Source organism: Tursiops truncatus, chromosome 8, assembly GCF_011762595.2.
Source record: "Tursiops truncatus isolate mTurTru1 chromosome 8, mTurTru1.mat.Y, whole genome shotgun sequence".
NCBI lineage: Eukaryota > Metazoa > Chordata > Mammalia > Artiodactyla > Delphinidae > Tursiops > Tursiops truncatus.
Window position 1 is genome coordinate 63169688 of NC_047041.1, and position 16631 is coordinate 63186318.

At 34.0% G+C, this 16631-nt stretch overlaps 1 protein-coding gene across 8 annotated transcripts in view; it reads right to left on the bottom strand.

Annotated features, from left to right (window-relative positions):
* Positions 1–16631, bottom strand: part of SBF2 (SET binding factor 2) — a 465909-nt gene that overhangs the window by 231690 nt on the left and 217588 nt on the right. For all 8 annotated transcript variants that reach the window (XM_019948149.3, XM_073808603.1, XM_019948148.3 and 5 more), the window contains 2 exons: positions 3085–3207; positions 1667–1777 (listed from right to left, as the gene is read on the bottom strand). In XM_019948149.3, coding sequence (XP_019803708.2) covers positions 1667–1777; positions 3085–3207 — 234 coding nt within the window. The remainder of the gene's footprint in view (positions 1–1666; positions 1778–3084; positions 3208–16631) is intronic.

Here is a 16631-nt window from a genome sequence, read left to right on the forward strand (position 1 = left end):
AATGATTTCTTTTCAGATATTTTCTTAAGATAAAAAAATCCCTTTGAAGTTCAAATTTAAAGCAGATGATGACCATGTAAGATCCAATTAACAGATGTGAAGGGCAATAATGCAGCCCAAAACATTCAAGGTACTTTGTGTCCAAATGAATACGGTACAAGAAAATTCAGTAGTTGAAAGGTGAAAATGTAGTAATCATGAGATACACAAATCACTGATAATACTACTTCATGAGATACACAAATCATTGATAATAATACTTAACTAAAAAATAGTAAAATGTTAAAGCTAACATTTATATGACAGTTATATGTCAATAAAAGTGGAAAAACAAAAGAAATACAGTAATATGAACCATGCATGTAATTTAAAAATCTCTAGCAGCTACAATAAAAACGTTTTTAAAATTAAAAAATAAATAAAATAAAATCATGTCAACAAAATTCCCATCATAATAAAGGCTCATAAAACAACTCGGCTGCTTTAAAGTTTAGGTCCAATCATGACCAAACTCACATTTCATAGTGTGCCCTTGTAGCAGAAATAAGAGAATGAGGGAGGAGAGTGCAGGAGGAAAAAAACCTTAAGAGTAACCAAAAGGCGCTAGGAAAGACAGGAGACAGCTAAAAAGGCAAAGGGCACGGGAAAAAGATGCCATTTTTACTATGAGTAACATCTCTATCAGACTGAGGATAAAAAACTGTAATTTTTAGAGGGCTGTCCTTTTCCTCAATATTACATAAGAATAAGTAAAATAAGTGATCAGCTAATCAATTTTAGGACTTAAGGAAAGGAGCCTTTAAAAAAAAAAGTTCTCTAGAAATATTAAGTCATAGCAACTGAAGTTCTCATTTTTCTACTTCAGAGACGAATATAAAAATTTCAGGACATACAGAAGATGAAAAACATGCCACTTTGAGAAAGTTTTATTTCAGTAGAAGAGTTTAATGTCCTCATGGGCTCAATCTATGACAAAATCCTTGGGAAATTTTAAGGTATAGATTATATTTTCCAAAGAAGATCTGTGATTTTGGACAATGGTTAACATTATCATTACTAAAGGTAGCAAACTGAAATGAGAAAAATAAGCCCTCCTCTTTTGAAGCTTAAATGCAAGCTATTCTATTAAAGATTACACACAACATACAAAATGGTTTTAGGACCACATATAATTGCTTTTAACCAGGGAAATGAAGAAATGAATTAATCTATCCAGAAGTAGTTATAATGTTACAAAGAATTATATTAAAAGTTTTCTTAATGTTACCTCCTAATTTTTATCCCTGAAAAAATTTTTAAGTTAATAAAATGAGGCGTAATCACAGAGAGGAATAATAAGAAAGGTACAAAGAACACATCTGAAGTTCAACTTAAAAAAGTGTATTTCCAAGAAAGCGTAAGGTAGAGTTCAAGTTACACAGAATATGACTTCTAACTATGCTATGTGAAAGGTGAACCCTGTGTTAAAATTAACCCTATGACCTAAGAATGGAATCTTGAGTCTCTAGAAGGCAGACCATAGGGACAATGCTTAATTAAACTAAGATCCTTTTTAAAATGAAAATATTTAAAGAATTCTTTCTTTCCTTTTCTTCATAAATTAAATTTACTGGAGGAGAGGAGAAGAGAAGCAGGCCCTCTTCATCTCCCTTTTTATTCTATTTACCTGAGACCCTCCAGCCGCTGGGACAAGACACGCACACAGGTTTGCAATGAGACTTTCCAAGGAGACATTCAGAGTGTCCACATATACAGTATAGATCAAACCCAGGCAAGCCTGAAAAGAAAAGATGCATGTAGTTATTTCATGGAAAAAGCAAGCACTAAAAATAAATTGTTGTGACATCTGCTTCCAGGAAAATTTCTCTTTGAACCTAGTAGATTCTACAGTGACCATGGAATAAACTTTAAGCAGCAAATGTTATTAAGTTTATTAAATTTTCCTCTAGAACCAGAAGCTCTAAATGAGCTTTTGAGATGAGTTTATAAAAAGCAGAAATCCGTAATTCGTAAAACAGGTGTTTGTGCTTAGATAATCACTCTAGCAAATTTGTGGGGCTTAAAACTGTTTCTGTCTCAACTTATTTTGCAGAACTCCAAATTTCAAGATAAAAACTTAGAAACTTTATCTTGTTTTGTGATTCTTATAAATTCAGAACATTTATTCTACAGAAAAACTTAACTTATGTGAATTATTACAAAGAATAGCAAAATAGAGACAAGATATGATTAACACTTTAAGCTCAGAAGAAGGTAGGTGGTAAAATGGAAGATAAAATGGAATCATATGAATCTCTCAGTTTATTAAAACTTATAACTAAAAAATTAGCATCTGTTAGGAGTTAGCCACTGTCATTGAAATCTTGACACTAAGAATATATATAATCTCAACAATATGAAAAAGTTTTCCAGAAATTATGTATCAATTTCCCAAATCCTTGAGAAATTTTAAGGTATAGTTTATACCTTCCAAAGAAGATCTGTGACTCTGGACAATGGTCAACATTACTATTATTAAAGACTGCAACTGAAATAAGAAAAATAAGCCCTCTTCTTGCAAAGCTTAAATGTATTTATAACTAAAGTAAATTTTTTCCACATTTGCAAATTCTAACTATCTAAAAAAATAAAATATCTGGAAGTAAACAATATTTTAAAGCTATATGGATAGCAGTATGATCACAACTATTTGAAATCACAAATACTTATCCTATTTCCTTGAACCTGGACTCCTAAAAAGAAGATCAACAAAAATACACTAAGTTGTTATATTACTAATGCATTTTAAATTTGATACAGGTAATCAAATGATTTCTTTAGGATTCATAAATTTTGGAGTCAGTAAAGATGGGACCTATTTTAAAACAAACACTACATCCTTAGAAGTTTAAATAGTCATATTAACTTACTCAGGTACTTATTGTAACCAACATGAAATACATTTCTTCTGTTCACAGTAATTTTATTGATGAATTCCTAATCAATTTAATGATATTTTAGATACAAAGAATGTGTTACCGTGGTTCACTCAAAATAGATTTATACAATAATACAAATCAATAATGACAACTATGAGTTCTTTACCCTAAAAATTTCTGGATAATCTAATCTGGATACCAACACCAGGCTTTTGGGAGCAAACACTTCTGCAGGCTGAATTAAACCAGGCACTTCCACTTCACCTTCAATCTCATCTTTCTTTGTTCCCTAAAGAAAGAGACACTGTAATCAACAGACGAACAATTTCCTAGGTTTATAACTCACAAAATATAGACATACCACACACTTTCATGTACTTTACAAAATCCAAAATTAATTACAAAATACAATTTACAAAACTAAAAATAAACATACTTTGAGAGGAATCTGAGAAGCAAGTAGGCAAAGAAATTATGAAACAGGGCATACTTATTTCATTTTTGAAAATTCCTTAAGCTCCAGATATATACCACAATTTTATTTGAGCATTTGGTTTCTGTGTGAGGTACCAGTAATCAAAGGTAAGTAAGACACATTCATTAGTGACCCATACAAATACAAATGACACTCACTTAATGGAAATTCAGTTTTCAAGGAAAGAAAAAATCTGTTTTAGAAGTAAGGCACTACTTTTCATTTTTGCTTTTTGGACTTCTCCCAATCTTTCAAACAAAAGCGATAATCATTTAGGATTATGTTGCAGAATACTCATTGCTCTTAAAAGTAAAGCCCAATCAGCTCTAAATTCTTTTTGCTCAGAAGCAACAATGTTGATTTTTTGAAAACAGAGGATATTTTTATACACAAAACTGAGTTTCAGAATGTACCTAGTGCCACTGAACTGTACACTTAAAAATGGTTGAAATGGTAAAGCTTACGTTATGCATATTTTAGCACAATAAAAATATCTAGAATTGTTTTAAAACCCTAAATGTTCAGTGATTAAATACTAGTTAATTAAATAAACTTTGAAAGATATTATTCTCATTAGTCAACAAATATTTCCTGTGCACCTATTGTTCCATAATACTACATGACGCACTATAAAAGTTCCAAGTGAAAAGAAAAAAAAAACAAGGTAGTATTCAGACTTATTTCTATATAATATTCTAAGATGCTAGGACATCTTCCCTAACTAGAATCCTCTTCTCTTTCTTTTCCATTAATCAAAGGTCCAGCTTAGGAATTATCTTCCTTCCTGAAGCCTTTCCTTTACTGATTTTTCTCCTACTATTAATTCTTAGCACAGTTCATCAACATATCACACATTTGCTCATACTTATCTCTCCTGCCAAACCTCTCTCCCAAATGCCACAAAATGCCATATCCAACTGCCTGCTTGACCTCTCCACTTAGATGACTAATAGGTATCTCAAACATGTCCAAAATACAGCTCCAATCTTTCTTCCCAAACTCTACTCTTCCTGCAGTATTCCCTATCTCAGTTAATGGAAATTCTATCCTCCCATTTAGCAAATCAAAAATCCTGATTCCCCTCTCTTTCATAACCCGTATCCAAACTGTCAGCAGTCCTGATTTCTTACCACCTCCACTGCTACCACAGTACTGTGAGTCACTATCATCACTTGTCTGGGTTATTTTAACAGCTTCCTTTAGTCTCTCTGTTCCTCTTTAGCCCCACTTCGCTTCCTTGCTGCTCCTCAAACATGCTGGGCATGCTCCCACATAAGGGTCTCAAGAACTTTGTTATTCCTTTGCCTGGAACAGATACAATAAATAATTCCCTCATCTCCCTTGGGTCTTCATTCAAGTAAACTTCTGCTCTGTTAAGCCTTTGTTGGCACCCTACTTGAAACTGCAATGCCCTAACACTCCCTATATCCCCTTCCTTAATAAAAATAAAATATATTTTATTTTTCTCCACGGCATGACAACATATTATCTATTTCACTTATCTTTGTTTTCTGGTTTGTTTATCTCCTCCACTAGAATGTGCTCCACAAAGACCAGGATTTCTGTTTTGTTCACTGGTAATTTCCCGGTTACTAAACCAAGAGCTGGCCACATAGTTGATACTTACTTAATATTTGTTCACTGCATTCATGCAGGAATGAATTTTCTTAGAATAGTTTTCTGGGTATTTTACCAAGGGAAGCTTTTTCCCCCTACTTGTTCAGGCCAAGAACTGTATTTCTGTCTCCTTTGGAGCCCGTATAGTTTCTATACAGTGAAATATAACCAAGTATTAGATGTCTATGGAATGCACATATCCAAAGGGAAATATCTGTTTACTTTTTATTATGTGTGATAAGATCCATATGCTCTTGAAAGATTTTCATTTGTTACAAAGCAAAAGCTAAAATTAGGTTGGGTGGTTCCTGGAATTCTTAGAAATAATAAAAATGTGATGAATATGAATTTACCAAAGATTTCCACACTTAATGAATCATATTCTTTACGGATTACTAACAAATTTTGTCCTTTCAGGACAAAAGAATGACTGAAATTCCTGAAAGAGATAAAGCTATCCACAATTTTATGAGATTGTGATACATGCCCTAGAGTACCGTGAGAAGTCAGCTTGAGTAAGTGCATAACCATTTCATATAAATGACCATTAACCTGCATTAACCTAAACATAAAATAGAATGCCTTGGTCATTTCTTAAAGCTATCCTTTTATTAAACATTCACTAACTGGAATAATTATTAACAAGAAAGAAAAAAGGTCCGATATAATGTTAATCAATATTAAATAAAAACAATTCCATTTTTCTTTTTTTTTTTAATTAAAAAAATTTTTTTTTCTTTTTTTCTTTATTTTTGGCTGCTTCGGGTCTTCATTGTTGAGTGAGGGCTTTCTCTAGTTGCCGCGAGCAGGGGCTACTCTTCATTGCAGTGTGCAGGCTTCTCATTGAGGTGGCTTCCCTTGTTGCAGAGCACGGGGTCTAGGTGCGCAGGCTCAGTAGTTGTGGCAGGCAGGCTCAGTAGTGGCTTGCAGGCTCTAGAGTGCAGGATCAGTAGTTGCGGCGCACGGGCTTAGTTGCTCCGTGGCATGTGGGATCTTCCCAGACCAGGGCTTCAACCTGTGTCCCCTGCACTGGCAGGCAGATTCTTATTGCACCACCAGGGAAGCCCAATTCCATTTTTCTTTACATCTCTTTTTAACTTTTTATTTTATATTGGAGTATAGCTAATTAACAATGGTGTGATAGTTTCAGGTGCACAGCAAAGGGACTCAGCCATAGTCTTTACATCACTTTTTATTATAGATTTTGACCTTTACTTTGTAAATGTGCTATAAATCATAAGATGCTGTTATTCTTAATTCCAATAGTTCTCCTGTAAGAATACAATGTCCCAAGTTTAGAGAAAGTTCATATTCCTTTTTTCAAACCAAAATGTACTGCTGTGATTAAAAAAAAAAATTCTTGTTTATAATAAGGCTTATTCCAGGAGATAGTAATGACGTGGTTTTGGTTAAATTTTTCTATAAGTAATATATCATGTAAGGGAATAGGGCCTCTTCTTTATAGCTGCTAGAATACCTTTTGTGTAATAACTATGTAGTGATACTAACTTTGTTTTGCATTTTACAATGACAGATTTTCACATGTCGAAAAGATGTGAGAAACTTAACAATAAGCAGGAAATCAAAAACACAGGACACAAATGTAATAGATATTGTAATAATGATTGGAAATTTAACATTTTATAGTATAAAACATTTTCACGTATTTTATCTCATTGAACAGTATTTACAAGCCTTCTTCTAAGCTAAGATTATTCCTTGGTTTTAGTAGGTCCCATTAAAGATACAAATTTACCTTAAATACTGTTTACTGAACTGCCTCACACTGACTTGTAATGTGACCTTATCTCTTATACGTATCATAAGCACATGCCACAACTTGCCCATTTATTGATATTTTTTCTACCTATTGTTACTACGGACCACATCTGCTAGTGGGATTCCCAGCTTCTATGTAGTTTACATTCGATGTAGCTCTCATAGTCTTCATGCTTCAATAATATGGGATATATTAGTACCCACCATAGCAATCTTTCCTTAAAGTACTATTGCCTTTTAAATATATCCTAAGATCAAAATGCTAAAAATTATTAGAATACTGACTTTATGGAATGACTCCATATAGCAGATAGGCACAATCTTTAAGAAGCTTATCCTATCACTCAGGTCAAATACTTCAGTCTCATCCCTGTTGTACTCCTGATGCTTGATTCCTGTCTATTCTATCTTGAAAAGACTAGTTGCACCCAATATCATCTGTGCTAAGTTCATTTTCAACAACACTGTTTCATACTAACTCTCCCTACAAAATTTTGTCAAACACTCATTTTAAAAGGAGGATGAAAGGAATTATGCAAGTAAAAAACTTCCAGTTCTGCATTTCCTTTTTGAAAAGTAAGTAATTTATTACAGTGTACCATTATATAGAGTTGCCTCAGTTAAGCAATTTAAGGACTTTAAGATTTTCCAAAATTGGAAATAAGTTTTAAGTAGTTGCAAAATTCTGTAAGGTCTACAGTTCCCCCAGCAAACTTCTTCATTTCTTGCCAAATAATCCCTTAATCATGTTGACACGTCTATATGACAAAACCTAGTTTATCCTTGCATTGGTCTGGAAAATAATGACTACATGAAACATACAAATTTTAGGATAACAAGGCTTCAGACAAATCAGGCCACTAGTCTTCAGCTCAGAATCCAGTTTACCTCTAGCAAAGAGAATATCCTGATATTTCCCCCTTCAGCAGCTCCTGTGTGCTACAGTATTCCAAAGGTAGGACAAATTCATTTGTAGGGTTACTATACATTCACCCAGAAAGCTCCGTAATTTTAAGTGGTGCATAGTCCGTAATTTTAAAAAAAATATATACTCATAAGGCAGCATTTTCCAAAGTGTTTTCTGCTGGAAGCTAACAGATACTGCTTAGCCAAAAAGATCTAATCAAAACATTTTGGAAACAGTAAGTTAAAGCCAAGTTAAAAAGGTTTCTTTACTGCAGGATTTTTCAGACTTTGATATGCAAATATTATTTCTACAATGCCAAGCAAAGGAGATATAATATAAATTATTTCTCCAACTTACTGGACCACTGAAACCCTCTTTATTACAGAGCATCAAGAGGACCTAGTGCCCTATAGAACACATGCTGAGAAAGGCTGTCACAAGCTATTTTGGGACAGAAAATGTACAAAACTGAAATATGTATATATTCCTGTGTTCTATATCCTTAGGAGGCTAGGTTAATACAATGTTTATTTCATAAATATATTATTATACTTAACATCTGTTTCATTAATTCTCACATTTCATAAAGTAAAATAAGATTTGAAAAGATTAGAAAATGGACAAGACTGCTGGGAGCTAGGGTGCTTTACAGCTGCCCTAAGAAAATATTCAGCATGCCTGTGGCCCATTTGCACCAGATGAGTTAGGAACTTCTACTTTGGACCAGTGGTTCTCACACTTCAGTGTGTAACAAAATCACTGAGGGCTTGCTAAAATAGATTTTTGGGTCTCACCCGTAAAATTTCTGATTCAGGTCTGAGAATTTACATTTCTAAGAAATTCCCCAGTGATACTGATACTGCTGATCCAGGGACCGCACTTTAAGAACCACAGTTCTAGGCTAATTAATATGAGAATATAAAAGAAAACAATAACTGTAACATATATTCTACATGCCAGACACTGTACTAAGCATCATACCAGTGTTCATAATTCATTTATACAATCAAGAACTTACTAAATACTATTTTCTAGTAAAGGAAACCAGGACTCCCTGGAGAAATGACATTCTATATTTGGGCCAGAAAAATGTACAAAATAAGACTATTCATCTTAGTCAAAAAGTAAAGAATCTGTCAAAGACTAACAGAATCAAAATAAATAAAAATCGCAGCTGAATGAAACTCAACAAATACACAAAAATCCATGAGTTCATATGATAATTTTTTAATTGGTCACTACTGAAGATTGCTAGGGTACCAATCTACTATTTTGAAAATTTTTAAAAATAAGGGGAAACAACTGTCTTCTCTATCAAACTGTGGTCAATGAAAGTTCTTTTTAATAGTTGAATTTCAGTCAATAAATGCAGCAGGAATAATAGTATGAGGAAATTATCTTTTGCAATTCCTACTGAAATAATGTATTTAGGCAATGATCATCAATAGATCCCAAACGATTAAGTCAAAGGCTGGCACTACCCCAAACCCACAAATCAATCATAAATTACTAAAAGTAGAACAACCAGAAAATAAGTTCATCTTGATGTAACACAATAGGAAGTACAGTGCAATTTTTGCTTTAAAAATTGAACGTGAATCCAATTAAGCCTCTAGATCTAAATATTACTTTATGGAAACTATAGAGAGTAGAGGTACAAGTTAAAAAATAACATGGAGAATTAATCAGCCAAATCCAGAATATAGAGCATTCCATAGGACAAATGACCCAGTTCTTCTACCACCCCCAGAAGAGGGACTGTTACAGAAAGAAGTTAAGAAATATCAACCAAATACAATGTGTGGAACTTGTTTGAATAAACCAAGACATTTTTGAGACAATTTTTTTAATTTAAAAATATGTAAGTTGGATATTAGATAATATTAAGGGGTTATTCAAAATTGTAATTAATTTTGTTAAAAATTATAATGGCAGATTGGTAATCTAAAGAAGATTTTACCAGTTAGAGATACATACTAAAATATTTGCAGGTGAAATATGGTATCTGGGGTTTGCTTTTAAATGTCTCTCCCTAAAAAAAAAAAAAAAAAAAAAAAATCAAGGATTTAGATTTTAAAAGATTGACAAAATGCTGATAATTTTTAAAGCTGGGTCAAGTGTAATGGGATTTATTATACTACTCACTTAAATTTTCTATTTGTTTCAGAATATCCATAATAAAAAAATGAAAATAAAACCTTCATTGTGCACCTACTATATGTCAATGTTATTCCGAAGTACATTCATTCATTTCACCCCTTTTCTTTGATCACATTTCGTTTGCTAACATACCAAAATGTCTTTAGTCTGAACTGCATCATTATTGGTTCATAAACACGTTTACAAACACATTAAAAGACTCCAAAGTGATACAACTAAATAAAAAATTTAGACAGGTCTATCATTTTTTAAGGTAAGTCATATAAAGCAACGTCACATCTATCATATTTTACTGATTACTTAAAAAATTTTATAATCACATTGCCTAGTTGGATAATTCCGGGAATATGTTATCAAAAGTTTAATGCTTGTGATTTTTGACAGTGTTACTGTATCTTAGAGAGATAAGAGCCAACATTTTTAAAGTTGCACAATTATACTTTGGATAGTTTGTATCCCTAAGTTCCTCTTCTTTAGGCTTCCAAATAATGTGCCATAGTATATTTGGTATGAAGTAATTCACACAAAATGAGAATTAAAAGATCTATTTTTCAATTGATGATATGATCCAAAAATAAAAGAAAAACACATTTTTAAAAAATATTTTTAGGGCTTCCCTGGTGGCGCAGTGGTTGAGAGTCCGCCTGCCGATGCAGGGGACACGGGTTCGTGCCCCGGTCTGGGAGGATCCCACATGCCGCGGAGCGGCTGGGCCCGTGAGCCATGGCCGCTGAGCCTGCGCGTCTGGAGCCTGTGCTCCACAACGGGAGAGGCCACAACAGTGAGAGGCCCGCGTACCGCAAAAAAAAAAAAAAAAAAAAAAAAAAAATTAATTAATTTATGTCTGTGTTGGGTCTTCGTTTCTGTGCGAGGGCTTTCTCTAGTTGTGGCGAGCGGGGGCCACTCTTCATTGTGGCGCGCGGGCCTCTCACTATCGCGGCCTCTCTTGTTGCGGAGCACAGGCTCCAGACGCGCAGGCTCAGTAGCTGTGGCTCACGGGCCCAGTTGCTCCGCGGCATGGAAAAACACATTTTTTTTAAAGTACATAATTAACTGTTCACATCGAAAATGGGAACAACATTAATGATGACCTAGAAAGGAACACCATCTGGGCTTTAATATTATCTTTTTCAAATATTACCTCATTATTTTTACCAATTTTTGGACCAATTCCAGAAGATATTATCTCTCTGTTCTTCATACAGAAAAGCTGTTACATAATTCTGGCTAGCATCTACTACCTAAGCGAACTTATATAGGAGCCAGAACTCTTATAACTTATTTACATTTTCAGAATCTTAAAAAACTCATATGAAGCAGACACTAACTTTCTGTAAGGTGACTGTAAATACTAAATAAATTACAATGTTTTGGTCCAGTTAAAATGGCAAATAGGAAAATATCTGAGCTAAAAAGAAAAATAATTTTGAAACATTGATTCCAAATATACAAGAACCCTAATCTTGTTTTTTGTTTTTGTTTTGTTTTGTTTTGTTTTTTTGCGGTACGCGGGCCTCTCACTGTTGTGGCCTCTCCCGTTGTGGAGCACAGGCTCCAGACGCGCAGGCTCAGCGGCCATGGCTCACGGGCCTAGCCGCTCCGTGGCATGTGGGATCTTCCGGACCGGGGCACAAACCCGTGTCCCCTGCATTGGCAGGCGGACTCTCAACCACTGCACCACCAGGGAAGCCCCTAATCTTGGTTTTTAATATTATTCCATACTCAAATGAGCCAGGGCTCCTTGGAGAATTGGCTGATTTCAAGGCTGAGGAAAGGAAGGAAAAAGATGATCCTGGATCAGCTTGTTATGCAAGAAAGTTTAAAAATGCTAAAAAAAAAAAACCCTGATGGGGCTTGTCAAGAGAACACAGGAACCACTCTGAAGGGTTGCCCACTGGTCAAATCTTGGACAATCTGTGCATTAAAACAGTAAAAACCATTAATTATATACTACTGAAGAAAAAGAAACTGGAATACATGAATCTATAACTCACATAGATAGACAAGACAGAAAACGTAAAATGTCAACTGCTGACTGGTAAAGGTACAGGTAGAGAGTGTGCATAGTTGGAAAATAATCATTTTGCAACCATCATAATAAAAATTGGCACAGGCAAGAATCATCACTAAATGCTGAATCTGGCAGGGGGGATAATTAATGAGTAGTAGAGTATTTGCATAGTCTTAAAGTATCTTATCAGTCATGGCTTATTAGTTGCAAGCAAAGAAAAAAAAATAGCAACTATACAATGGAGGTAATGTGACAATCACCAGACTAGGTACTCAAAAAGAACAGCATCAGTAAGGCAGGTGGGTAGCAGACAGACATTGTGTACTTCCAGATGTGTGCCCTTAGTAGGACATACACTTAGTATTCCAAATGTTGGTAGTAATCCAATTACTGATGTATAACCTGAATCTAAAGTGAGAGACATCAGAAAAACAAAAACTATTAAGCATTCTATTTAAAAGGGGCATTGGGACCTGCATTATTTGAAAATGTCAAAGGCTGAGCAACTATTCCAGATGAAGACAGACAAAAGATAATTAAATGCAATACAGAATTTTAAATTACATCCTGTACTGGAAGACCAAAAGGGGGGGCGGAGCATAAAGAGCATTAGGTCAAATGACAAAATTGAATGGATGGTAGATGAGATAAAGGTATAATATTGATATTGATTTTCTGATATTGATAACCATACTATGTTTACATAAGAAAATACTTATTCCTATGAAACATACACTGAAGACTTTAGGGCAAAGGGAAATGATGCACACAAATTTGTCTCAAATTGTTCTGAAAAAACTTTCTGTGTGTGTGTGTGTGTGTGTGTGTGTGTGTAAGGAGAAAGAGGGAGTAAGGGAAGGAGAGGGGTCTATTAAAGAGAATTAATATCTATGATAATAAAGAAATGGGACAAAATATTTTAAATGGGCAAACATAGGTAAAGGGTATATAGATGTTTGCAATATTCTTGTAACTTTTCTGTAAGTTTGAAATTATTTCCAAATGAAAAGTTTGAAAAATATCCAAGAATTCCTAGAACCGCTCCAAAAATGCCTGCTATAATGTCATCCTGTATTGATTTCTGTTAAGTTTAATTGGGCTTCCTAGAATCTCTTTACACCTGCTAAACTGTCTTTTTTTAATCAGGTTTATAGAGGTATAATTGACAACATTTTAAGATATTTAGAGTGGTGATATGACATATGGATACACTGTTAAAGGTATCCTCCATCCAGTTATTTAATACATCCATCACCTTAGATACTTTTTTTGTGTGTGGGGGGGAGATGAAAACATTTAAGATCTACACTCTTAGTAAATTTCAATCATACAATACAGTGCTATCAACTGTAGTCATCATGTTTTACTAGAGATCCTCAGACCTTACTAATCTTATGGCTGAAACTCTGTATTCTTTTACCAACCTCTCCCTATTTCTTGAAAGCTTCAGCCCCTGGTGACCACCATTCCACTCTCTATTTCTCTTGAGTTTAACCTTTTTTGTTGTTAAGATTCTACATATAAATGATACCATACAGTATTTGTCACCCTCTGACTTATTTCACTTAGCATAACCATCCATGTTGTTATAAACAGTAGGATTTCCTTCTTTCTTATGACTGAATGTTCCATTGTGTGTATGAAATATATATCTGTTGTGCATATGTATTATGCATGTATATAAAACATCCTTATCCATTCAACTATTGATGGACACTTAACTTGTTGCCATATCTTGGCTATTGTGAATAATGCTGCAATGAACATGGGAGTGCAAATAACTCTTCGATACCCTGTTTTCATTTCCTTTGGATACATACCCAGAAGTGGGATTACTGGATAAGGCAGTTCTATTTTTAATTTTTTTAAGAACCTCCATACCATTTTCCATAGTGGTTGCACCAATTCACATTTCCACCAACAGTTCACAAGGGTTCCCCCCTTCTACCTACAGCCTTGACTACACTTGTTACCTCTTATCTTTTTGAAAACTGCCATTCTAACAGGTATGAGGTGATATCTCATTACGATGCTGATTTCCATTTCCCTGATGATTAGTGATGTTGAGCATCTTTTTATGTACCTGTTGTATGACTTCTTCGGGAAAATGTCTATTCAAGTCCTTTCCCATTTAAAAATTGGATGGTTTGGTTTTTTGCTATTGAGTTGCATGAGTTCTTTATATATTTTGGATATTAACCTCTTAACAGATATGTGGTTCGCAAATATTTTCTCCCATTCAGCAGGTTGCTTTTTGATTTTGTTGATAGTTTCCTTTGCTGTGCAGAAGGCTTTTAGTTTCATGCAGTCCCGCTTATTTTTGCCGAAAGTCATTGGCAAGACCTTTGTTAAGGAGCTCACCCCTTAAGTTTTCTTTTAGAACTTACTCAGTTTCAGGCCTTACATTCAAATCTTTAATCCATTTTGAATTTATTGTTGTGTATGGCATAAGATAGGGATCCTGGTTTTTTGTTTGTTTGTTTTTGCATATAGCTGTCCAATTTTCCAAACACCATTTATCAAATTGACTATCTTTTTGCCACTGTATATCCTTGGCTCCTTTGTTGCAAATTAATTGACTATATACACATGGGTTTATTTCTGGGCTCTGTATTCTGTTTTATTGATCTACATGTCTGTTGTTATGCCAATACCATACGGTTTGATTAATAAAATTTTGTAATACACTTTGATATTAGGAAGTGTGACTCCACCTTTAACCTCCTTTCTCAAGAATACTTTGGCTATTCAGAGTATTTTGTGGTTCCATATGAATTTTAGGATTCTTTATTTCTGTGAAATATGCCACTGAACTTTCGATAGGGACTGCACCATATCTGTAAATTTCTTAGAGCTGTATGGACATTTCAACATTATTATGTCTTCCAATCCATTAGCATGGGGTATCTTTCCATTTATATGTGTCTTCTTCAATTTATTTCATTAATGTCTTACAGTTTTCAGGATACAGATCTTTTACCTCCTTGGTAAAGTTATACCCAGGTATTTATTCTTTTTCATGCAATTATAAATAGGACTATATTCTTAATTTCTCTTCCTGATGATTTGTTGTTAGTGTATAGGAACTCAATTGATTTTTGTTTATCAATTTTGTGTCCTGCGACTTTACAGAATTCCTTTGTTAGTGCTAACAGTTTTTTTGTAGTCTTTAGGATTTTTTATATGTAATATCATGTCATCAACAAATAGAGACAGTTTTATTTCTTCCTTTCTGATTTGAATGGCTTATACTTCTTTTTCTTGACAAATTCTTTTAGCCAGGACATCCAATACTATGTTGAATAACAGTAGCAAGAGTGGGCATTCTTGACTAGTACTGGATCTTAGAGGAAAAACTTTCAGCTTTTCACCACTGAGTATGATGTTAGCTGTGGACTTGTCATAAAGGGCTTTTATGATGCTTAAGTATGTTCACTCTATACGCAGTTTGTTGAGAGTTTTATCATGAATGGATGTTGAATTTTGACAGATTTCTTTGCATCAATTAAGAAGATCATATGAATTTCATCCTTTTATTTTGTTAATGTGGTGGATCACATTCATTGATCTGCATATGTTGAACCCTGCATCCAGGAATAAATCCCACTTGATCATGGTGTATGATCCTCTTAATGTATTGCTGAATTTGGTTTGCCTTTATTTTGTTGAGAATTTTTGCATCTATGTTCATCAGGGCCTGTAGTTTCCTTTTCTTGTAGTGCCCATGTCTGTCTTTGGTATCAGTGTAATGCTGGCCTTGTAAAATGAGTTTGAAGGTGTTTCCTCCTCTTCTCTTTTTTTGGTGGGGGAAGAATTTGAGAAAGATTGTTATTAATTCTTCTTTAAATGTGTAGCAGAATTGACAAGTAAAGCCATCTGGTCCTCGATTTTTCCTTGGTAGGATGTTTTTGATTACCAATTTAATATCTTTACTACTATTGTTCTGTTCATATTTTATATTTCTTCATAATTCAGACTTGGTAGGTTGTATGTTAGTAGGAATTTATTCATTTCTTCTAGGTTGTCCAATTTGTTGGTGTGTGTTTTTTCACAGTAGTCTTATGAGTCTTTGTATTTTTGTGGTATCAAATCTAACATTTCCTCTTTCATTTCTAATTTTATTTGAGTCCTTTCCCTTTTTATCCTGCTGAGTATAGCTAAGGGTTTGTCGATTTACCTTTCCAAAAAAAAAAACAACTCTTTGTTTCACTGGTTTTTTTTTCTATTGTCTTTTTACTCTGTTTCATTTATTTCCACTCTGATATTTGTTATTTCCTTCATTCTATTAATTTTGGGCTTAGTTTGTTCTTCTTCTAGCTCCTTCAGGTATAAACTTAAGTTGCTTATTTGAGATTTTACTCTTTTCTTAATGTAGGTGTTAACTGCTATAAATTTCCCCCTTATATCTGCTTTTGCTTTAGCCAATAAATTCTGGTATGCTGTATTTGCATTTTCATTTGTCTTAAGGTATTTTTTTTATTCCTTTTAGTTTATTCTTTGACCCATTCAATAGAATGTTGTTTAACCTCCACATATTTGTAAATTTTCCAGTTCTCTTCTTGTAATTGATTTCTAGTACTATACTTTTGTGGCTGGAAAAGAAGCTTGATATGATTTCAATCTTCTTAAATTTATTGACTTGTTTTGTGGCCTAACACATTACCTATCCTGAAGAATGTCCCACATGTGCTTGAGAAGTATGTTTATTCAGCTGCTGTTGCATGGAAGATTCTATATACGTCTGTTAGGTCCACCTGGTCTCAC